General features: G+C 57.4%; 1 protein-coding gene across 1 annotated transcript in view; it reads left to right on the top strand.

The window, feature by feature from the left end:
* Positions 1–14,997, top strand: part of SMARCC1 (SWI/SNF related BAF chromatin remodeling complex subunit C1) — a 68,361-nt gene extending 53,364 nt beyond the window's left edge. Inside the window, exons 26-28 of the mRNA XM_071456409.1 lie at positions 3,995–4,253; positions 11,202–11,366; positions 13,347–14,997. Coding sequence (XP_071312510.1) covers positions 3,995–4,253; positions 11,202–11,366; positions 13,347–13,432 — 510 coding nt within the window. The 3' untranslated portion in view covers positions 13,433–14,997. The remainder of the gene's footprint in view (positions 1–3,994; positions 4,254–11,201; positions 11,367–13,346) is intronic.
* Positions 14,998–23,224: the final 8,227 nt, after the last annotated feature.

Here is a 23,224-nt window from a genome sequence, read left to right on the forward strand (position 1 = left end):
CTTCAGGAGAGGGGAGGGGAGTGAGGTCAGGGCATGGAGAGGAGCTGTCTGCACCTGGATTACTCAGGAATTAGCAGCAGTTGTGTCACGTGCAGTGCCAGAGGCTTTGGAGAAGTGTTTCCTCTCCAGCTCCTTGAAAGGTGACTCAAAATCTCATTTCTATCAGAATGGACAGTTTTTAATTTCTTTTTTCTGTCTGTAGCTGCCTCATTGTTGTGAGTAGACAGTTACTATGGATGGGTTGAAGATTCAAACTGGGTTATGTTGATTCATAATTGCAGGGATTTCTGCATTTACCCTTCTGTGTGAATTTAATGGAATTACAGCCCCATTTGGCATTCATTGAAAGGGCACCAGGTCCAACTCCTGCTCCTCACAGCACCCAAAACTAAACCATGAGCATCCTGCAGGCATTCCCTGAGCCCTGCCAGGCCTGATGCCATGGCCACATCCATGGAGAACCTTTTCCAATCCAGAGTTGCCCTAATCACACTGATGGAGTCTGACAAGATGTGGACTCCTCTTGGAGCAGGATGTCAGCAGGAATTTCTGGATTGCTCCACATCCTCCAGTGTTTCAGTCTGTGTTTGATTGGCAGCTCAGGAAATGGACCCAGCTCTTTTGGAAAGGTTCCCTGCAGATTCTTTCTTTGGGGGATATATTCCATTAGTGACAGGGAGGGGTTTTTTTCCTCCCTTTTGAGGCATATGACATTTCCCTTTTTAAAAATGTGCATACAGATTTTCCCCTTGGCTTCCTGGTGGTTAAATTCGCTCTTTTCACCTGTCATTGTGGATATTTAGTGGAATAATTAAGGCAGCAAAGCCTCCTTGCTGCCACTGCACCCTGGGCCTGTCATTCCTGCTGCCCTGGCTTTCCTTGCAGGGAGGGAGCAGGGGCTGTGAGTGCTGACAGGAGTCGGTGCTGCAGCCTGCAGGGTGTTACATCTCAGGCAAAACACATTTATTTTATTTGTGTTTGAGCTGAGCAGTGTCAGCAGTGCCACTGCTGTGGGAAACCAGGGGATTGTTGGTGGAGCTTGGCCCACCCACAATTTCTAATGGCACCTAAAGCTTTGCTGGTTCTGTTCAGGGAGGAATTCCTGAATCCCTGAGGCTGGAAAAGCCCTCCCAGCCCATGGAACCCCAGCTGTGCCCAGTGCCCACCTTGTCCCCAGCCCAGAGCACTCAGTGCCACCTCCAGGTGTTCCTGGGACACCTCCAGGGATGGGCACTCCAAACCTCCCTGGGCAGCCCCTTCCAAAGCATGACCACCCTTTCCATGGGGAAATTCCCCCTGAAAGGAAGCTCTGTGCTGGAGATGAAGCTGTGGCACTGATTTGTTGTGTGAGTGGCCATTAAGGGCTTGTAGTTGCCCCTCCTGGTGCAGCACTTTGACAGCAGCACAGACAGGGGTGTTGGATATTGTCACTGTCAGCTGTGACACCCAGAACCACCTCCCTGAATTCCAGCTGGTTTCCTGAGTGGGCTTTTGTGGGGAGGCTCTGCTGGAGAGGGTCCAGCAGGGGCCACAGAGATGTTCAGGGCTCTGGGGCATCTCTGGTGAGCAGGGACTGCAGGAGCTGGGCCTGCCCAGCCTGGAGAGGGGAAAGCTCACAGGGGATCCCATCAATGCACACAAATCTCCCAATCTGTGTGCCAGGAGAAGGTGCCAGACTCTGCTCAGTGACAGCACCAGGAGCAGTGGCACAAAGCAAAGCACAGCAGCTCCAGCCCAGCAGCAGGAGCAGCCTCTGTCCATGCAGGGGCAGAGCCCTGGAACAGCTGCCCAGGGGGGCTGGAGTCTCCTCTCTGGAGACATCCCAGAGCCACCTGGACACAGCCCAGGGGAGCCTGCCCTGGCAGGGGGCTGGCCTGGGTGGCATCCAGACCCTCCCAGCCCAGGCACTCTGGGGTTCTGGGCAGAGCTGACCTTGGTGAAGGCTCCCAGCCTTGCTCCTGCCTCATTCCTGCAGGAATGACTGAGGTGGGAGAGCAGCTGCAGGTCCCTGATGGAGTTCCCACTGGAAATGTGTTATTTAAAGGAATTGTTTTAGTGCCAGCTTGGGGGCAGAGCTGGGGGCTGTGTGTGAGGTGGGACAGAGCCTGCTGCAGAACCAGGGCTTTGGGTCAGCACTACATCCCAGGCTTAAGCTTGGCTCAGCTTTAGCACCAGCTCACATTGTAATTGTCTTTCTGTGCCTTTTTTCCTCTGTCCAACTGTCTTTCCTCATCCCAAGCACAGGGATTGTGTAGAAGGGAAGTCTTCCCTGCTTTTCCTCCTCCGATGTGAATTTTCAGGCCCTGGCTGCTCTTTGGGCATCCTTGTAAGGACTCTTTTAAACTGTAACGGGATGGGGTGCCACGAAGAGAGCAAAGCAGGGCCACAAAAGGGTCTCAGAGGAACAAAAGTGTTGCCTGAGCCTTTGTTTGGAGTCATTTGCAGGAATTCCTCTCCCAGCTGTCCGCCACCTCGGGAATGTTTCCCCACACACCCCATTTCCCCGGTGGGGTGGATTTCTCGGGTGCTTCCCTCAGCAGATGAGAGCAGAAAAGAGCCAGGGCAGCGTGAATGATGCCATTGTGGCCGGGAGCAGCTCCCCCGGCCGGGCTCATGTTTAATTCATGGGCTCGGCCCAGCTGGGGCTGCTCAAAGGCTCCTCTGTGAGCTGCCTTCCCCTGCCCTGCCTGCCTCGTCAGCAGCCAGCCTGCCAGCACCACTACTGAGGCAGCTCGGGGATTTTTGGAGAACTCCTGCTAGGTGAGAGTCTCCTTGGCAACCTGCTTTTCAGCTGAACTGTGGAGCCTACCTTAAAACACTGCTTCAGTATTTGTACACGAGTCACGCAGCCCCGGGCCTGGCTGTCCGTGGACATAACAATATATTATTGTATATATTAATGTAATAACGTGGGGATGGGTCAATATTCCTGGAATAAGTCAAACATCACTTCCTTCAGCAGAGCCCTGACCCATCATACACATGCCCAGTGGTAGGAAATGCTTTCTGTAGCTTTTTTTGTCTTTTCATGGAATCTCAGACTGGTTTGGGTTGGAAGGATCTTCTGGATCATCCAGTTCCACCCAGGGCAGGGGCACCTTCCCTTGGCCAGATTGCTCAGGTCTCACTCTCTACGTGACTTCATAATTAATCAAAGCAGCCTATTTGATGTTAATTGGCCTAAATTAAATGAGGTTTTTTTACATAAAGCTCTTAATAATGCAAATCTGTGTCTGGCTGCTGTGACATCCGATTCCTGCACTCACAGGGTGGAGAAGGATCCTGCCTGTGATCCCTGAGCTCCTGCAGCTGCACACACCTTCTGCTTCAGGCTTCCCTAGAAAATCCCCTGAGGTTCCTGCTCTCCCTCATTCCAACATGCAGAAGATGCAGAGGAAAACCCCCCAGTTTCTCCCAGAGCTGTGCTAGGGCTGAGTTCTCAGTGCAGAGCTCAGTGAGTAACGAGCTGTGCTGCTGAGAGGCTTTAGGACAGAACGAGGTGAGTTCATGTGTCCCAGCTAGAAAAAGCTGCAGAGCCTTTCCCAGAACCTGCTGCAAACATCCACAGGACAGCAGTTCCTTTGGGTTTGGGATGAGAGACTTCTTCCAACCCAACCCACTGATGGGCAGGAGCAGGTGGGAAATGCACCATTGCTAACTCAGCTCTGCCCTTCGTCCTGTCCTGGCACATCTGGAGCAGCAGAGGCAGGAGATGTTTGAAATGCACCATTTTTCACTGACCTCTGTCCTGGCACATCTGGAGCAGCAGAGGCATCAGCACAGCTGGAAATGCACCATTGGTAACTCATTATTAACCTCTGTCCTGTCCTGGCACAGCTGGAGCAGCAGAGGCATCAGCACAGCTGGAAATGCACCATTGCTAACTCATTATTAACCTCTGTCCTGTCCTGGCACAGCTGGAGCAGCAGAGGCAGCAGCAGCTGGAAATGCACCATTGGTAACTCATTATTAACTCTGTCCTGTCCTGGCACAGCTGGAGCAGCAGAGGCAGCAGCTGCTGACTGAGAGGCAGAACTTCCACATGGAGCAGCTCAAGTACGCCGAGTTGAGGGCTCGCCAGCAAATGGAGCAGCAGCACAGCCAGAACCCCCAGCAGCCCCACCAGCACCCCAGTGGGCCTGGCATCACCCCCCTGGGGGCACCAGCACACCCAGGGCTGCTGCCCCACCAGCAGCCCCCACCCTACCCCATGATGCACCACCAGATGCCACCTCCTCACCCACCTCAGCCAGGTAAGAGCTGGGAGCAGGGAGTTGCTGCCCTGAGCCTGAGCAGTGAGCCCAGAGGGAGAGGGGCTGCCCATGGGGCTGTGGATGCTCTGGGTTACTGGTTTATAATGGGGCCCCTGTCAGACACAGTTTGCTGCTGCAAAGATGAGCCGTGCATGTTGTGCAGCTTCGTTATGGAGCTCCCACCCCCATTCCAGATGTGGGGAGGAGGTGTTTTATGGAGGGGGGAACCCCAGGAGTCAGGAGTGGGGAGTGCCAGGGTGGGAGGCAGTGGGCACCGGCAGCAGAAATTCCTTCGAGCCACAGGAAAACACTTTCCTCCTTCAGGGACTCATCAGCCCCGGAGCAGATTGTCCAGCAGGGCTGGGAGTCCCCTGCCTGGGACAGTCAAGCTCTAAAGTGAAATATGAAGCTGCCCCAAGCATTTCCAGATGTTTTTAGGTTATTTGTATTTCCCTAGACTTGTTTTATAATGGGTGATCTGAGCAGATGCTCCTTCAAAAACAGTCACTCCTCAAATTCTCCAGTTCATGGCACACCAAAAGTGCAGAAATTAAGGGAAAGGACTGGGAGGGGCAGCAGGGGCAGGAAGCTCCTTAAGGACCTTCTTTGGCAGGAGACCTGGCTGTGAGAGGTTTCTGTGTCCTGTCTGGATGGTTTGGTGCCAGGGGAGGGTCTCAGGACTCTGTTGGTCAGAGGGGTCACCTGCAAGTCTGCAGTGCAGCCTCTCCTGCTGGCAGGGCCCTGTCCTGCTGAGGGTTGGGTATCTCCAGGGGTGGGTACTCCTGATTCCAGAGGGTGGGGTGATCAGGTGAGGATGTGAATTGGCAGCTTTTACTTGCTAAAGGTTGTTGAAATGGTAATTTAAAATCAAATAACGGTTCTGGCACGTGGGAACCCGGCTGTGGGACTGGATACAGCCAAGGAGGAGCTTGACCAAAACCTGCTCCAGAAGCAAACCTGATCAGTTATTAGCCAAAAATATTTGGGAAGATTTTTCATAGGCAGCTGCTGAAGAAGCTGGAAAGTTTGGGTGTCGTAATCCACATAGAACATGGCAACAAGAAGCTGCAGGAACTTGGGCTTTCCTGTTGAGACAAAAAGTGTTTGATTTGGGAGGGAGCAGAAGGGCCCAGGAAAACAGCAGGATTTGCAGGTGAGAAGGAAAATGGGAAGGATCTAATCCAAGTGGATCTGCAGAGTAATCAGAGTGGGTTCCCTCAGCAGGGGCAGAGTTCTGGTGCTGGGCAGGGAGGGAAGAGGTCTCTGGTGAGGCTCAGGCTCACTCTGCTTTTAAGGCTCAGGGAGTTCCTGGGTTTACTGTGGACAAAAATCCCTTGGACTCTTTGGGAGCTGGTATGGTTTTTGCTGGAATTAGACTGGGAGTGTGATAAAACAGGGTGTAGTTTTAGACTCAGATTGAAAACCTGAGCACAGCTCAGGGCTGCTCCCATGAAGGAATAACCTGGAAAGGGACAACTGGCAAATGAGAGCAGAGGGAAGGAGGGAACCCTGGCACACCCATACACAGCTGTCCCTCCCACACTGCTGTGGAGGCTGGGACAAGGTTAAAGCATTCGTTAATTGGTTCAAGTATTTGTTCACTGGGGGCTGAGAGCTCCCCTGGCTCACTCAGCCCTGTGTTACTGCAGCCCTCACAGCCCTTCAGGCTCTGCATTCCCCGAGCAGGGATAGGGAATGGGCTCTGTCCATTAGTCACAACAGCTCTCTTCCAGCTTTGATTAAAGCTGCTCAATAGACTGGCTTTCCCAGCAGCACCTCCCCTGGCTGGGGCTCAGCTCTCCTGGCTCCCAGCAGCATCCAGAGCTGTCTCATTCCCCAGGACCAGGATGTGCCCTCACCTCCTCTGACAGTTCTCTCTTTGATGCTCTTGTAAAGGGAGGAATTTGAGGCCCACTCTAAGTTTGGAGCAAACCCCTCTGTGTCCCCAGCCAGAGCCCAGCTGATCTTGCCTAGAAAGCAGAGGAGGCTCCTTGCCTTGAGTTCTTCAGAGGAAGTTTGTTAGGAATGCCTGGGGTTAGGGAAGCCCAGGGGTGCCAAAGCTCTTTGGCTGCACAGTAGAGTTATTCTAGCCTGGGAGCATGGAGAGGAAATGGTGAATGTCAGCTTGGTCACCCCACACCTGTGAGTGCCCTCAGTGGATCTGCCCCCAAGTCTCCTGCAGCCTTTGTGGAGATCCCAAAATTTGGTGAGTGTGAGGAGATCATGGAGTCCTGCAATGGTTTGGGTTGGACCTTGAAAATCACCCAGTGCCAGCCCTGCCATGGCAGGGACACCTTCACTGTCCCAGGCTGCTCCAAGCCCTAATGTCCAACCTGGCCTTGGGCACTGCCAGGGATGGGGAGGAGAAACCCCCAAACCCCTGAGAGTGATCCAGGGGCACCATGGAGCAGCTGGGCTGGGAATACCTGCCAGCTCCTGCTGTGCTGGCCAGGTTTCACTGCAGACCTCACCTTGGTGCTCAGTGCTGGTTCCTGACAGGTTCTGAGCTCAGCAGCAGCTGCAGGTGCCACCCTGGGCTCAGCAGAGCATGAGCAGAACACCCTTGAGTGACTGATGAGAGCTGAAGGGATGGGGGAAAGCAAAGGGAGGAAAGGATCTGAGATGGCATTGGAGAGGAAAGAGAGGAGGATAAATCCCTGCTCAGGGCAGAAGCAGCAAAGTCAAGCTCTTACCTAAAAGTTAAAAAGAGAGGCTTTTCCCAGAAGTCTGGTTTTTAGCTCAGGTGTCAGTCTGGACATGGTGGTGGAGAACATCTCCAGTGCTGGGCCCATCTGGAGAGCATCTCCAGCCAAGGGTCACCCACTTCTCCTTGGCATGGCCGTGTCTGGTTCTGCTGGGCCATAGAATTCATTTTCCCTGAGCTTATTTATTCCTTTGCCCTGGAATGAAAACTTTTAGAATAGGAAAACAAAGTTGGGTCCCAATTTCACTGTGAAAAGCTGCCCCTTGTCATTGCAATAGGAAATCAAATTCCCAGTTTCTTCCCATGGTACCACTTTGGGCACTCCATTGATTTCTCTCCAAGCTCTGGGCTGGTGATCAATGGGATGAGAACTCCTGGTTCTGGTGATACCCATGGTGTGGAATGGGAGAAACTTCTGGAAATCCTTGGAGGAAGGGAGCTGGGAAGCAGTAGCTGTCATTGTTAACTCTTCCTTCAGGTGGGATTTTCAGCTGGTAAACAGTTTCTGACCTAAGGCAGAAATGGAATGAGGAGGGCAGGATACACTTCCCACCACAGCTGGATGAGCAATTTTAATAACCTTTCCCTGATAGATTTTACCTCCTTTTCTGTCCATGGTTGAAATACTCAAAAAAAAGGGACTTTGTCAGGAATTTTGGGCTTGGGGTTTTTCAGCTGCTGAGCATTTCATTATTTGTGGCTTTAAATTGAGTTGCTGGACACTATTTGCTTCCTTATTGGACTGGTGATGATTCCAGGGGGCTTTTGGGGTACAGAAAAAGATTTTGAGTTTGCTTCCTTTAGGTAAATATTCCCTGTCAGCTGTCAGTGCTCCCCATTTCTCCATCAGATGTGCAGAGCTTGCAGGGAGCAGTGGGATGGGAGGAAATCCAAGTCAGGGGCTGGTGAAAGGGGCTGGAGCTGATCCATGGCCGTGCAAGCAGGGTGTAATTTGGGATTGGAGCTGTCAGGGTGGTTGGTGACACACAGGGACACTGACACCACCTTGGGCTCCTCTGCTGCAGTTTGGCTCTTTGGGGCTGGAGTAGTGAACAAAGCAGTAAATACCTGATACATTACAGAATTGCTGGCCTCAAGCAGTCAATCAGTGACCCCAGGACAGCTCCTCTGGAGGGACCAGCACTGCCCTCCCCTCCGCTGCTGAGGGCTGAGCTCTCCCTGGGGTGTTGGGTGGGGGATCCTTTCTTTGGGGTGTTGGGTGGGGGATCCTTTCCTTAGGAGGGGGACAGCAGCAGCTCCCCAGAGATGCTCCAGTGTCTCCTATGTGCCTCCTGGGAATGGTGCCCTGGGAATGGTGCCCCAGAGAGGCTGGGAATGGTGCCCTGGGAATGGTGCCCCAGAGGGGGTGAGAATGGTGCCCCTGGGAATGAGGGGCTGGGAATGGTGCTCCTGGGAATGGTGCCCCCGGAGCAGGGCTGGCTCTGGCCCGGGAGGGCTCTGGAGGCAGGGCAGGAACAGAGATGCTGGGTGCCAGTGAAGTGGGAACTCTGCCTCTCCTTCCCCAGACACGAGGCTCAGTGAGTTGCTGTGGTTAATTATTCACACTGCTTGGCTGGGGAGGGGGAGGGAAGGGTGGCTTTGCTCTTGGAATATCCCTGCCCATGGCAGGGGTGGCATGGGATCAGCTTTAGGGTCCCTTCCAACCCAAACCATTCCAGATTCCCAGAGCCTGTGAAGCCTGTTCCCAGTGGGAAGGAGCACACCTTGGGATGCCAGCAGGTGTTCCTGAGGCTGTTCTGTGCCTCTCCCGTGTCAGGGCTGGGAAGCAGCTCCTCCAGCAGAGCAGGGTGGCAGCCAGGCTCATCCCCAGAGCTGCTCCATGCCCTCCCAAGGCCATCCTGCACGGAGCCCTGGCTGTGTCCACAGGTTCTCCCTGCACAGGCTGGGCAGGGAGAGGTGCCGGAGGATTTGGATCAACTCCAAGCCTCATGCATCAAAACAAAACCCCTCTGGCTGCTTATCAGCCCAGTGCTCCTCAAGTGCTGATTTAATAGAGGGAGAGGCTTTTTAATGGAGATAAATACCTTGGAGAGCCTCTGAAGGCAGCTCCTGCCCGTTTCCCTGGGCTGTGGAGCTGCACTGGCAGCAGGGGAGGGTGAACCTGCCCTGCCCCTCCGTGTGAGGGGTTTTCAGTCAGTTAAATCTCGTTGTGTTGAACCTTTGGGCTGGATCTCTTGCTGCAGCTGCTGCTCCTAAGCTCTCCCCCCTATGTAGGTCACACTTGCACATTTTCTGCTTGAGCCGCTGTCTTGGAGCGCTTTCTCTTGGAAAAAAAGGAAAACATCTCTGTGAAGCAGGGCTGTGCTTGTGCTGTGGTGGCAGCAGTGGTTTCCCCTTGGTTAATCCCACTCAGGGTGGGGTCAGTGCCTGGGTGCTCTCACTTGGGTGTTTTGGAGCTGGGATGGGATGGGCTCGTTCCTCTGCCAGCTCCCTAAGGTGATTTTGAGATGAAAATGTTGCATCCTGTGTCAGGAAGGGGAAAAATGGGAGCCAAAGCCCCACACAGAGGAGCTTCTCAGCTTCTGCACAACTTCAGCTTCAGCTGCTTGGTTTTAAACCTCCAAGGTTTAACAGGGAGAAAACTCAGGACACTCCAAGGCCCAGGGAGGAGGGAGCTTCCCAGTGAGCACTGCTGGGACATTTGGGGTTGATTTGGGTTGCAAGAGACCTTAAGGATCATCCAGTGCCATCCCTGCCATGGCAGGGACACCTCCCACTGTGCCAGGCTGCTCCCAGCCCTGGACCCTGCCAGGGATGGGACACACTTTGCATTTATGAAGAAAAGACACTTTATAAAGTAGGTTTAGTTTCTGTTCAGTGGTGGTTTTAGCTCAGCTGGGGTTGATTTGCACATAAAACACCCTTGAATCTTCACGTCCCTGTGGGTTTGGCAGCCTTTCCCTGAAGGAATTCGTGCCCAGTGCTGGAGTTCCACTGAAGCCACTCAGTGTGTAGTAAAGTCTGATTCAGCTTCAGGTGTTTCAGAAGAGGGATTTTAATATTAATCACTTCATTAGTGAGAGAGGATCTCGTAGGCCTGTGGTGCTCAGGGATGGCCAAATTATTGAGGCTCCTGTCAGGTGGCAGCTCCCAGGCTGGGAATTTCTCAGTTCCCACCTTTCCTGGGCCTCTCAAACACAGCTGTATTGTTCCAGTTTTTATATTTGTATTCCCTGATCAACCTTTATTTTGCCAGTGAATGACACCCCTCGTAGCTGTGAATGTCTCCTTCTGCTGCAAAGCCTCTGAGCCTCTGGGAGCTTGGAACTGGATGATTTTTCCAATATCCCATTCCTCTGGTAGTGAGAGGCCATTCCCTGGGTCCTGTCCCATGTCCCAAGTCCCTCTCCAGCTCTCCTGGAGCCTCTTTGGCTCTCAGGTCCTTCCCCCTTTGCCTGGGGTTAGGGGGCAGGAGCTGTTTCCATCCCTGTCTCATTAAAATCCTGTCCCTCCATGGAAGTGTGATGAAGGAAATGGAATTGGATTGTGCCAAACCATCCCTCAAATGAGATTTTAAAGCATGGGAAACCTGTTCCTTCCCTGGAACAGGGAGGTCTCCCACAGAGCTGATTTGTGAGGAAGAGCCTTGCAATCTTCCCTCACAGCAAAACAGGGAATCAGGGTAGGAATTCCTGTGCAGCCCAGTTTGAACTCTATGATTTCAGTTCTCTCTCCAAATTTATCCATGAGGAGGCTTCATGGCTGCTCCTTTCCATCAAGGCTCTTCCTCTGATGCCTTGTTACTGCATTTGCTTCCCAGCACCTGCATTCCATGGATGCCCTTTCTGCTTCCAGTGGCTTTGCCTGTGCTGTCTCCCACTTCTCCCTTGTGGGGAGCTTCCAGGTGCCCCCTGGCCCTGCCTGGAGGTGTGCTGGGGGTCAGAAGGCATTTTCTGGGGAGTCAGAAGGCATTTCCTGGGGTGTGCTGGGGGTCAGAAGGTGTTTGCTGGGGGGTCAGAAGGCATTTCCTGGGGTGTGCTGGGGGTCAGAAGGTGTTTGCTGGGGGGTCAGAAGGCATTTTCTGGGGGATCAGAAAGGCATTTCCCGGGGTGTGCTGGGGGGTGAGAAGGGAATTCCCCCTTGGATAGGCTGGGGTCTCCTGCAGTTTCCTGGGGTGTGGAGCGCACCTGGAGCCACCTGTGCCGCACGGTTGTGCCAGGGCTGGGAGCAGGACCCTGCTGCCTGTCCCTGCCGGCTCTCACCGTGTCTGTCCCTCCCTGCAGGCCAGCTGCCGGGCTCCCTGCTGCCGGGCCAGCCCCTGCCGGGCCGGATGATCCCTGCCAGCATCCACGGCGGCGGCGGCGGCGGGGCGGCCCCGCCCGGCATGGCCCCGATGGCCGGGAACCTGCTGGGGCCACGCGTGCCACTGGCTGCCCCCAACGGAATGTGTAAGTGCAGCCTGACAGGGGGGGGTGATCCTGGTAATCCTGGGCTCCCCTGCCCTGCAGACCCCTGCTTCCTGTGGGAACAGTGGGATCTGTGTCAGTGCATCCTTCAGGGGTGGGTGATCCTGACACTCCTGGGCTCCCCTGCCCTGCAAACCCCTGCTTCCTGCAGGGATAGTGGGATCTGTGTAAGTGCACCCTGAAAGGGATGGATAATCCTGGTAGTCCTGGGCTCCCCTGCCCTGCAAACCCCCTGGTTCCTGGGAGTCTCAGGATCTGTGCTGCCAGGGATGTGCTGGAAGCTTTAAGTGCCTCTCAGCCCTCTGGGCATCCCAACACATTCCATTGTTCTTTATTTTATTTATAACATCCCTTATTTTATTTATAACCATACAGAGGCTTGGTGGTGATGATCAAAAGCCTCTCCTGACTTTAGTGGAGGGTCAGGAATTAAATGTAATTTCTAAATAGCGGAGGTCAGAGTAGAATCCAGTTCAATTATTCCTTACTGAAAACTTGGCACCCTGGAATTGGAGCATGGAAATCATGATTAGGAAGAAGGAGAGGATAAACCATGTAAAGAACATTCCCAGTATAAAATGTGTACCTCCAAAAATGAAGTTGATTTATGGCAGCCAAAAAAGCAGCTGGATCAGGAGCCATGGTGTGGGAGTTGTTGAATGAGTGTGAGAGTGTGGCCAAGCTCAGAAGGCAGAAGACAAGCTGGCACAGAGAGGGATGACTGAGGAATTCTCCATCAGGGATTCCTCAATAAATTTGCCATTATTAATTGCAGCCTGGCCCAGCTGCTGCTCAGGAATCCTCACCCCAAAATGCTCAGTGTGGTTCTCACCAGACGAGCAGGAATTGCCATCACCTGTAGTACCTCTCCCAAAAAATAATTGGGAAAAGCCCTTTAGATTTTGGCTTCAGCAGCAGGAGCTGCTGTGAGCTGTGACTCAGGGGCGTTCCCAGCCCCAGCAGGAGAGCTCTGTGCTATTTCTGCTTGGGCACTGCTCCTGTTCTCTGCTCCCCAGCCTTACTTTTCCCTCCTTTTCCCCGAGCCTTTACCGCTGGGAATGTCTCGTGTCAGGTTGTATTCCTGTTTGCACTCTTCCCTTCCCTTAATTTCTCCTTTTTTCCTCCCCTGCTAAACAAGTCAGTCATGTTCCATTAGCATCTCCTCTCTGGGCACGAGGCTGGCCCTTTGTACCCTCCTTCCTCCCCTCCTCACTGCATCTGTGGATTCCTCTGCTTTAACCTACATCCATCCTTCAGAGGGAGGAGCAGCCTCTGTTGATACCAAACCTATTGTTCCATCTGTTTTAAACAGAGAAGAGCTGTAATTTGGGCTGGAGCACAGAGCTGGCAGGTGAGAGGTGCCAATTCCAGCTCTGCAAGTTGCTTGGCATGGATTTGCCAGCTGCTGAGCTGCATCCCCAGCATCTTGTCCATAAAAATATAGGAGCTTTTGCTCTTTCACAGAGCCCATGCAGTGCTGGGTGGTGGAAAAGCAAACTAAAGGTGCAGCAGAGCTTCAGGAGCCATTCCTGGGCTCTGGCTGCAGGAACTCCCCTCAGACAGACTGTCCTGTGGGCTGGAGACACGCGGGTGTTGTGTCCCTTCTCTGCGTCCAGCCCCTCCTGCTGTCCCCGTTGTGTCCTTCCCTGTCCCGTTGTGTCCTTCCCTGTCCCGTTGTGTCCCTGCAGACCCTGGCCTGGCGCAGCCCCCCTGCTGTCCCTCCCTGTCCCTGTTGTGTCCCTCCCTGTCCCCGTTGTGTCCCTCACTGTCCCGTTGTGTCCCTCCCTGTCCCCCCTGTCCCTCACTGTCCCCCCTGTCCCTGACTGTCCCGTTGTGTCCCTCCCTGTCCCTGACTGTCCCGTTGTGTCCCTCCCTGTCCCCCCTGTCCCTCACTGTCCCCCCTGTCCCTGACTGTCCCGCTGTGTCCCCCCTGTCCCTCACTGTCCCGCTGTGTCCCCGCAGACCCCGGCCCGGCGCAGCCCCCGCCTCCCGCGGAAGGAGTGACCCCACCCCCGGCCGGAGCCCCGCCGGCCTCTGCCGCTCCCTAAGGCAGCCCCGGAGGAGGAGGAGGAGGAGGAGGAGGAAGGAGCTTCCACAGCAGCGGAGTGGTGACCAAAAGAGAATTCCTCAGTTCCCTTCTGTTCCTGGGGAGGTGTCCCCTCCCCTCCCAGCCGTGGGCACGGCTGGCAGGGCTGGCAGGGCTGGCACTCCCCTCTCCCCCTGCAGCCCCCAGGGCTCGGTGTTGCCAGGGGAAGCTGCAGGTAGGGGTGCCAGGAGTGCCTCCACGTTGCTGCTGGGAAGTCCTTCACCCCTTGGCCTGCTGGCCTTGCAGAGCTCCACGCTGGTTTCCTTCCTCTTGGTGCTTTGGGCTTCTCCTGCAGGGTGAAACAATCCAGGTCTTAGGGCAGGAGCTGAGCTTTAGGATGTGCCCACCCCGGGGGGATTGGGTGTTCTGGGGTCTCTGGGCTGAGCAAAGCACCGAGAGCAGAGGCCAAACCAGAGCTTGGGGCAGAGCAGGAGAGGCAGGGGCACAGCCCAGCAGCCAGGCCTGCAGGGATTCCTGGTGGCTGCAGCCACAGCTGCCTCTAACTTATTACAGGAAATATTGATCCATGGCAGTGAAACCAGGAGTCAATCAATCAGAATAAAACCACTCAATGGTAGGAGTTCTCTTGCTCCAGTTTTTACCTTTCCTTTGCCTTTGGAGGTGGTAGTTGGACCTTCCCTGAGTAGTTTGGTGCAGTAGCCAACTGAGGAATAACCCCCCATTTTTAGTCCCTCTTTTTGGAGCATATACTTTGTACTTTTTAAAATGAAGAAAACAAACAAAAAAAAAAAAAATTAAAGTAGGTAGCGAAGAAGTGCTAGAATTTGGGATTGGGTTGGGATGGCTGGGATGGGAATGGCAGAACTACCTCTGGACAGCCAGGGCAGCAGCTGGGACAGCTCCTGTCCCCCCAGTGCAGCTGCAGGGGTGGGGAGGGCAGCAGCTGCAGCAGGCAGACCTGGGAGCACTCCAGAGCTGCTGCTGCACACCGCCAGGCTGCCAGAACTTGGGGAAAAGTCCTGCAAAAAGTCCTTTTCTGCCTGTGCTTCGGGTTCTCTGCCCTCCTCCTGGCCCAGCAGCGTTTGGGGTTTCCCTGCCGAGGGTCTGGATGCTGCTCCTTGATTTCAGGGATGGCTTTTGTCCAGGTTGGGCTGGAGAGAGGCTCCCAAAAACTCCAGAACCTCCAGAACCGCTTCCAGCATTTAAAAATTCAGGCTTTGCCAGGTCTTCCAGCACAGGGGCCTTCCCATTCCCCTTCCCAAGGCTTCCTTCCCCTCCAGGCTCTTTGGGGTGAGCGTGGGATTTCTGGTGCAGCCCTTAGTCCAGTTTAGAGTAACCTCAGGTTGTTTTTAGCGTGAGCAGTTCCCAGGATCCAGGTGGAGACTATTTTTTACTGTCCTAGTGCTGATCCTGCCGAGGACCTGGGTCCTGGACTCTGTTTTGTTTCTGTATAAATAATCCCTGTGCCCACTTTTTCACCTGATCTCTGTATAGGGCCGGTTTGATTCCTGCAGCAGCCACCCAATTTTGTGAAATAAAAGCAAAAAAAAGCGGTTTTTGTACAAAGCCTGTGGAGTTTGTGAAGTCTCCTTTGCCTCTGTGTGTGTGGGAAGAGCTGGCAATCGTTGCTGTGTGGGAATGGGGCTGTGCTGGGGCTGGGTGTGAGCTCCAGAGGAGCAAACACAAACCCTGAGCTTGGGGGAGGCATGGAAGCCATGGGGGAAGCACAGACCCTTCCCACAGTGGGAATGTGCTGGGGGCACGGGTCCTGTCAGCGTTCAGAGCTCAGGGAGTGGCTGCAGCAGAGCAGCCCCATGGCATCCCTGCTGTTGGGGTCCTGCTTCCCGCTGGGATCGGGCTGGGAGGGCAGCTCTGATGTGCCAGGCTGGGCTGGGGGAGCCCTGTCCCACTGCTCTGCCAGGTCCTGCTGCCTGTGCTGCTCTTCTGTGATCCCCCCGGGCTCCTCAGGCTGCAGCAGGGCTCGTGTGCTGATTAAACTGAAACCAGAATCCAGTCTGGATGATATCCAGCCATTCCCCTGCCATGCCCAGTGGCAGCCTCTGCCTCAGAAGTGGCACCTCTTCCATTCCAGGCATCCTGTAATGCCCACAGTCCTCAATTCCCTAGGAGGGAAAAGCCCAGGGATAGAGCTGTGTCCCTGGGTTCAGGACATGCCATGAAAGGCACATTCCCAGCTGGGAATTCTCCTTGGATAGGCTGGGGGGATCTCCAGGGCTGGGGTCTCCTGCTGAGCATCCTCTTGAGGGCTGCTTGGAGCTGCCCCTGCTCGGGGCAGGAAGAAAAGGGAAGGAGCTCTTGGATCTTTGCATTCCAGCAAGGCTTGTCCCAGCAATGGTCATTTCTCCTCCTCTCATCCTGAAGATCATTTTCCTGAAGGATGCACAGAAACTGGTAAATCATAAATGTCAGTTTTGGAAGTTTTCTTTTTACAGGCTTCAAATCTTCATGGTTGCTGCTGAGGCCAGGCTGGGCAGAGCTGGAGTGAGGCAGAGAGGGATGGATGGGCTTTGGGATCTCATGGATGGGCTTTGGGGTCCATTGGATGGGTTTGAGATCCATTGGATGGGTTTTGGGGTCCACTGGATGGGCTTTGGGATCCACTGGATGGGCTTTGGGGTCCCATGGATGGGCTTTGGGATCCCATGGATGGGCTTTGGGGTCCATTGGATGGGCTTTGGGGTCCATTGGATGGGCTTTGGGATCCCATGGGATGGGCTTTGGGGTCCCATGGGATGGGCTTTGAGATCCCATGGATTGGCTTTGGGATCCCATGGATGGGCTTTGAGATCCCATGGATGGGCTTTGGGGTCCATTGGATAGGCTTTGGGATCCCATGGATGGGCTTTGAGATCCCATGGATGGGCTTTGGGGTCCATTGGATAGGCTTTGGGATCCCATGGGATGGGCTTTGAGGTCCCATGGATGGGCTTTGAGGTCCCATGAATGGGCTTTGGGGTCTGTTGGATGGGCTTTGGGGTCCCATGGATGGGCTTTGGGGTCCGTTGGATGGGTTTTGGGTCCCATTCCCAGTTTGGGAATGCTGGTGGCTGAGGGATTGGCCAGAGACCCCCCTGTGCCTGGGCTGATCCCAGTGTGGGCAGCAGGAAATGGGAATTCTGCCCCTCAGGTGAGACCCCACTGCAGAGCTGCCCCAAATCCAACAGCACAGGGACCTGGAGCCAGGCTGGGAGAGCTGGGAATGTTCCCCTGGAGAGGAGAAGGCTCCAGGGAGAGCTCAGAGCCCCTGGCAGGGCCTGAAGGGGCTCCAGGAGAGCTGGAGAGGGACTGGGGACAAGGCATGGAGGGACAGGAGCCAGGGAATGGCTCCCAGTGCCAGAGGGCAGGGATGGATGGGAGATTGGGAATTGGGAATTCCTGGCTGGGATGGAATTCCCAGAGCAGCTGTGGCTGCCCCTGGATCCCTGGCAGTGCCCAAGGCCAGGCTGGACATTGGGGTTTGGATCACCCTGGGACAGTGGAGGTGTCCCTGCCATGGCACTGGGTGGGCTCTGGGGTCTCTCCAACCCAACCCAAACCATCCTGGGGTTTTGGATCCCCACAGCTGGGCTGGGCGTGGGGTGGGGGCTGGGGCTGCTCCTGCTGCTGGAGCAGGGAGTGGGATTTGGGAGTGAATTTATGGCTGTTCTCGGTTTCCTGGTGCAGGTACAGCAGCTGGAAAGGGGGCTTGGACAGGGCTCTGAGCTGGCTGAGTGTCTGCTCCAAAACCTCTCTTGGGGTCACTTCAATCCCAGATGTCCTTAGGACAAAGGGAATTACCTGCTCAGGGTGAGCTCTTGTGCCCGCTCCAGAACATTCCCCGAGCCTGGTGCAGCCGGGAGGGGTTTGCATCTTCACCCGGTAATCGGATCCCGTGGGGAGGGAGAGGTGATCCGGGATTGATCTCTGCACCACGCAGGAGCAGGCACAGCCCTTGTCCATCCCAAAACCACCCTAAACCTCCCCTGTCCTGCCTCGGATACCAACTCCACCCCAGCTGCCTGAAATCTGCATTTTTGTCCTTTTCAGGCCGATTTAAAGCCCAAAATGCACCTTGGGGCTCGTGGAGACTTTGAGGTGGCTGAGTGCGCGTTGTGCCCTCGCTGCTGTTTCATCCCTGTGCCTTTGTCACAGGAAACCTCCACAGGCAGGGTGTGGAGGGCTGGGAGCTCCTTCCCTCCCTCCTCAACTTTGACAGGAACCAGAACAGGGCTGACTCCGGTGCCCGCCCTGGATAATCCCCAGACCCCAGCAGGAACAGACCTGCCCCAGACAGGGCTGATGGTGGCTCTGGGTGACCTGCCCAGGGCTGGCCTGTGCCAGGGCAGTGCCAGGGCAGTGCCAGGGTAGTGCCAGGGCCATCCCTGCCCACTCTCCAGGAGCACTGTCCCCCTTTGCCTGCACCAGCTCCCACCCAGCTGCTTGTGCTGGGACTTTCCCCTTCCACAGGAACCCCAGGATGCTGCTGGGACCACAGGGACCCTTCCAGCAGCCCTTGGGTGTCACCTGGACAAACTGAGGGCTGATTATTGGGATTTTTTTTCCCTAAATCTCTCATTTTCTGTCGTTTTAAGTTGCAGTGTGATAAAAACAACCTGGTGTCCATCAGAGCCAGCAGCCTACCAGGCTTGCTCCCAGAATTCCAGTCCTGGGATGGAGCTGGTGGTCCCCATGTGCCAGGACCAAGGATGCCCAGCCAGCTCCGTGCCCACAGAGAGCTGGAGCCACCTCCAGGCACAGCATCAGCCCAGAGGGACCCGAGGGGCATCTCCTCGCTGGGCTCTGCTCCAGCTGCTGCTGGGGAGCCTCCAGACCCCCCAGGATCCATGCCCTGAATTCCCCTGCTCCTTCCCAGTGCCAGCACCAGGCTGCCGCGTTCCCCCTGGGCGCTGCCCTCGGAGGATGCTCCGGGTGCCCTCGGTGCCCTGCAGCCCTGGCTCTCTCTGCTGCTCCGGTGTTGGGCTCCCTCCTGCAGAGCTGAAACAGCCGTGGGAGGGACGAGCTCGTATTCACCCCTCCGGGCTTAGCCCTGCCCTCCGTCCCGGGAGGGAGCTGAGCCCCGAGCCCTGCCCTCCGTCCCGGGAGGAGGCTGAGTCTCCACGGCTCCTCCTGACTGTGAGGGAGCCGCGTTAATGAGAGCGAAGCCTTGGAGGTGAAAGCTGCTCTGAAGGGCCTTTGGTGCCCTCTTGGCAAAATCACCAGAACTAAAGCGGCTCCTCCAGGCGGGAGGAGGAGGAAGGTGTGGGAGCAGTGCTGGGCTGGCACTCAGGGTGACTTCCCCTGCTCGGGGACAGCTTCATTTGTCACCTGTGCACCTGCACAGACACAGCAGCTGGCACGGCTGGGATGTGGCCTTGGATGCAGGGCTCCATCCTGGGATGTACAGCTCCATCCCTGGGATGTACAGCTCCATCCTTGGGATGCAGGGCTCCATCCTTGGGATGCAGGGCTCCATCCTGGGATGTACAGCTCCATCCCTGGGATGTACAGCTCCATCCCTGGGATGTACAGCTCCATCCTTGGGATGCAGGGCTCCATCCTGGGATGTACAGCTCCATCCCTGGGATGCAGCTTCCTGCCAGCTCCTCTCCCCAAATCTCGGCCTCACTTCACTCAGGGTTCTCCCTGCTCCTTGCAGCTCAGAGCTGTGACAGGGGATTTTCAAACCTCTCCCACCTTTCCCTCTGCAGCCCCAATGCCCCAGCCCATGGGCAGCTCAGGAAGGGTTTTTTGGGAAGATCCCGGCTCCAGCACCACAGGACACGCAGAGGTTGTGGATCTGTGGATTTCTGTGCCTCCAGCCTCCTTCCCCACGCTGCTCCTGCCATCCCAAACACGGCTCCTGCTCCGGGCACTGTGAATTGGGGTGATTTGGGATCAGCCGGGCGTGGGAGCAGCTTGGCCGTGCCCGATGGGGCAGGGGGAGTCTGTCCCTGCAGGAAAGGCTTGGGAGCCGTGGGCTGGGCGCGGGGGAGGCTCAAGGTCGGCAGCGGCTCCTCCAGGGATCGGTGTCGCATCGGGAATCGTCACCTGGGAGCCAGCCCGGGCGGTGCCAGCCCCAGTCAAGGACAAAGCCGTCCCTAAACCCCGCCTGGCTGAGCTGGGCTCAGCCCTGGGCTCAGGATCAACGCCCAGGATGTTGTGAGACAGGGAAGGGTTCGCGTGTCCGAGGTGCCCGAGCCGGGGCAGGAAACACCAACCTCAGTCCTGGCTCTTTGTTCCAGTCCTTCATTTTCTTTGCACTTCTCCAATATTGTTAATGAAAGAAATACGGGTAAAAGGTGATTTGAGCCTCTCCAGCACCTGGCTGAGGGGAGGGAAAGGCAGCCCAGGGAGAGGAGATGGGAGGAACAGAAGCTGGGGGCAAATATCATCCCCCAGCCCGTTATCCCATGGGTCTGGATGCCCCTGGGATCAGCACTGGATGCAGGAATGGGGCAATTCCTGGTGCTCAGCGGAGGCAGGGATCAGGGAAGGTGAGGATCCCAGCCCAGCCTGGGCCTCCCCCGGGCCTTGGTCTGTCTGTCCATCCCCACGGGATCCTGGATCACACTCCAGGCTGGCACCTGCAGCCAGTGGTGCCCTGAGGGAGGAGGGAGGTGTTGGTGTGGGGCTGCCCCACAGCCCCTGGGACAGGGGCCTGCCAGCCTGGGTGAGCTGGGACGGGCTGGGATGAGCTGAGGGATGGAGCTGAGGCTGCCCAGGCTGGGACTGAGCCAAGCTCTGGCAGGAGCAGGACTGGGGAGCAAAGCCCCTCCCTTGGGCTTTTGGGGATCCCCAGGTAGGGCAGGATCCACTGCCAGTGCTGAAGTGGGCAGGGAGGGGGTTTGGGGTGAGATCCCTGCCCAGATCCCTGCACGGACGGACAGAGCTCAGGGATCTGCTCTGGAAGGGCCCCAAATGGTGGCTGCCATTCTGTCTTTAAAATCATCTTTAATATTCTGAGTAACTCCCCCAGGAATTCCCAGACTTGGCAGCAGCAGCTGTTTCTCCCCAAGTGAGGGAGTCGGTGCTGGGTTTCTCCTTTGGGACCAAAGAGCCATCACTGTCCATCTGTCTGTCTGTCCGTCCTGTCCGTCCGTCCTGCCATCGCTCACCCCGGCCTCTGCTGCCGAGGAAGCCCAGCCCAAGGCAGGTTTGTAGGAATGAGGGGGGATCTGGCTCTGCCCCCGGGCTGGGCTGGGCTGGGCTGGGCTGGGCTGCTCCTGGCTTTGGGCACAGGGCTGGAAACGCTCAGCCCCGCTTTGCCTCGGGGCTCTGGGAACAGGGAGGCTCTGGAATTGTCCCAGCTGGATGTTCCTGCCCTGCACAGCACCCAGTGCCCCCTGAGCAGGAACAGAGCACCCAGTGCCCCACCCTGAGCAGGAACAGAGCACCCAGTGCCCCACCCTGAGCATGAAAAGAACACCCAGTGCCCCCTGAGCACCCAGTGCCCCCCTGAGCAGGAACACAGCACCCAGTGCCCCCTGAGCCCTGCCCCATGTGGGGTCAGGCCCTTGGTGCTCACTGCCCACCCCAGCTGGGGGTCCCTGACCCGGAGCCACGGGAGCAGGGATGGGTGTGGAGCTGTGGGGCTGTGGGGCTGCAGGGAATGTCCCAGCCCTGTCCCCTGGGCAGGCTGGGGCTGCCAACACCCTCTTGTCCCCAGAGCCCCAGGTCTGTCCTCACGGGGCTCTGACCCTGGGGTGGCACTGGCTGGAGCCCCCGGGGTGTGGGGACCCTGAGGGCACCCCGAGGGTGGGAGGGGATTCCCCAGCATGGGGAACACCCCTGGATGAGGTGCCCCAGGGCTCCCATGGCACACAGCCCTTGGAGGGGAGGAGCTGTGCTCCAGGACACCTCCAGGCCAGTCCTGAGGGCTGGCAGAGCCATGGAGGTGCCAAGATGTGACCCTGGGTGGCTCCAGGCCTGGAACAGGGGTCCCGGGGTCCCTGCCAGCCCCACGAGCTTCCTGCCCCCAGGGGTTACTGTGGGTGCTGGAAGCTTCCATGGGCTGGGAACTTCCAGGGCTGCTGCCCTGCCCAGCCCCATCCCAGCCTCCATCCCAGCCCCATCCCAGCCCCATCCCAGCCCCATCCCAGCCCCATCCCAGCCTCCATCCCAGCCCCATCCCAGCCCCATCCCAGCCCCATCCCAGCCTCCATCCCAGCCTCCATCCCAGCCCCATCCCAGCCTCCATCCCAGCCCCCATCCCAGCCCCATCCCAGCCCCATCCCAGCCTCCATCCCAGCCCCACCCCAGCCTCCATCCCATCCTCCATCCCAGCTCCATCCCAGCCCCATCCCAGCCTCCATCCCAGCCTCCATCCCAGCCCCATCCCAGCCCCATCCCAGCCTCCATCCCAGCCCCATCCCAGCTCCATCCCAGCCCCATCCCAGCCTCTATCCCAGCCTCCATCCCAGCCCCATCCCAGCCTCCATCCCAGCCTCCATCCCAGCCCCATCCCAGCCCCATCCCACCCCCTCCATCCCAGCACCATTCCCATCCCCAGATCCCACCCATCTTCCCTCTGCCTCTTGCTGCCAGGCAGGGCCCTGGCACTGGGACCCCCAGCCCCTTCTCAGCCCCTTCCCAGCCTTTCCCATCCCCTTCCCAGCCTTTCCCAGCCATCAGGGCCGTGTCCCTCTGTCCGTCCAGGCGGCCCCGGGGCTGGTCCCCTTGGAAACGCATCCAGAGGCGGAAGCCTGGGGAATGCAAAGCAGGTGCAGCCCCTTCAATCCCCTTTGAGAGCGGGGGACAGAGCGGGGCTTGTTCCCAGCAGGAGCCCGGCCAGGAGCTGCTGCTGGGGGAGAGGGGACCCCATTCCCAGCCCAGCCCCACACACACGGCCCAGAGGGGCAGGGGGACACCAGGGGGTCCCATGTGGGACTGGGGCACACTGGAATGGGGTCCCTGGGAGCCCCCAGCACTGCCCTGGCATCCTGCACTGGTGTGGGGTGTGGGGTAAAGGATGTCTGATGGGGGACACCCGAGGTGGGATGGAAGATTTGGGATCTGGGATGCAGGATTCAGGATTTGAGATGCAGGATTTGTGATATGGGATGCCCAGCACAGGGTGTGGGATGCCCAGGGCAGGATGCCTGGTGCAGGGTGTGGGATTCCCGGGCTGGGATGCGGGCTGTGGAGCAGCCATGACGGTCACATTCCTGCGGTGCTGCAGGTGGAGGTGTCCAAGGACGCTCGGTGACCTTGGCAGGTCTCCATGGAGCCCGCGGCGCAGGGACAGCCCAGGAGCAGCCGCGGGGCCCGGGCTCTGTCCCCAGAGCGGCCCGGGCTGTCCCCGGGCTGTCCCCGGGCGCTGTCCCCGCCCTGCGCCGGTGGCACCGGGGGGCTCTGCCGGGGGCTCCGGGCCCTGCTCCTGTCCCGGCTCCTCCCCGGCCTCATCCGGACGCTGCCTCTGGCGCTGGGCCAGGGGCTGGAGCAGCCCCCTGCCCCCCTGCTCATGGAGGGAGCCAGCCCACGGTGCCCCCGGGGACGGGCCAGCGGTGACAGCGGCCGTGGTGGCAGCTGGTGGCATCTGGACCGGTCTGCCACTGGCCAGCAATGCCACGGCCGGGGGACAGGAGGGTCCAACCCGGCACGGGGGCTCTGCTGGGGGGGCACAGCCCCACCCGGGGCCGGTGGGGTGCCGGGAGGGGATCCCGGTGCCGGTGCCGGTGCGGGGGGGGGGGTCCCTGCCCCATGCAGGAGCAGTTTGGGGGTCAGAGAGCGATGACGGCGCTGGGGGGGCCGGGATAGGCTCCCCCTGTGCTGGGGGGGCCGGGACGTGTCCCCG

Source organism: Agelaius tricolor, unplaced genomic scaffold (genome assembly GCF_023055355.1).
Source record: "Agelaius tricolor isolate 1412-34295 unplaced genomic scaffold, bAgeTri1.0.p SCAF_58, whole genome shotgun sequence".
NCBI classification, from domain to species: domain Eukaryota; kingdom Metazoa; phylum Chordata; class Aves; order Passeriformes; family Icteridae; genus Agelaius; species Agelaius tricolor.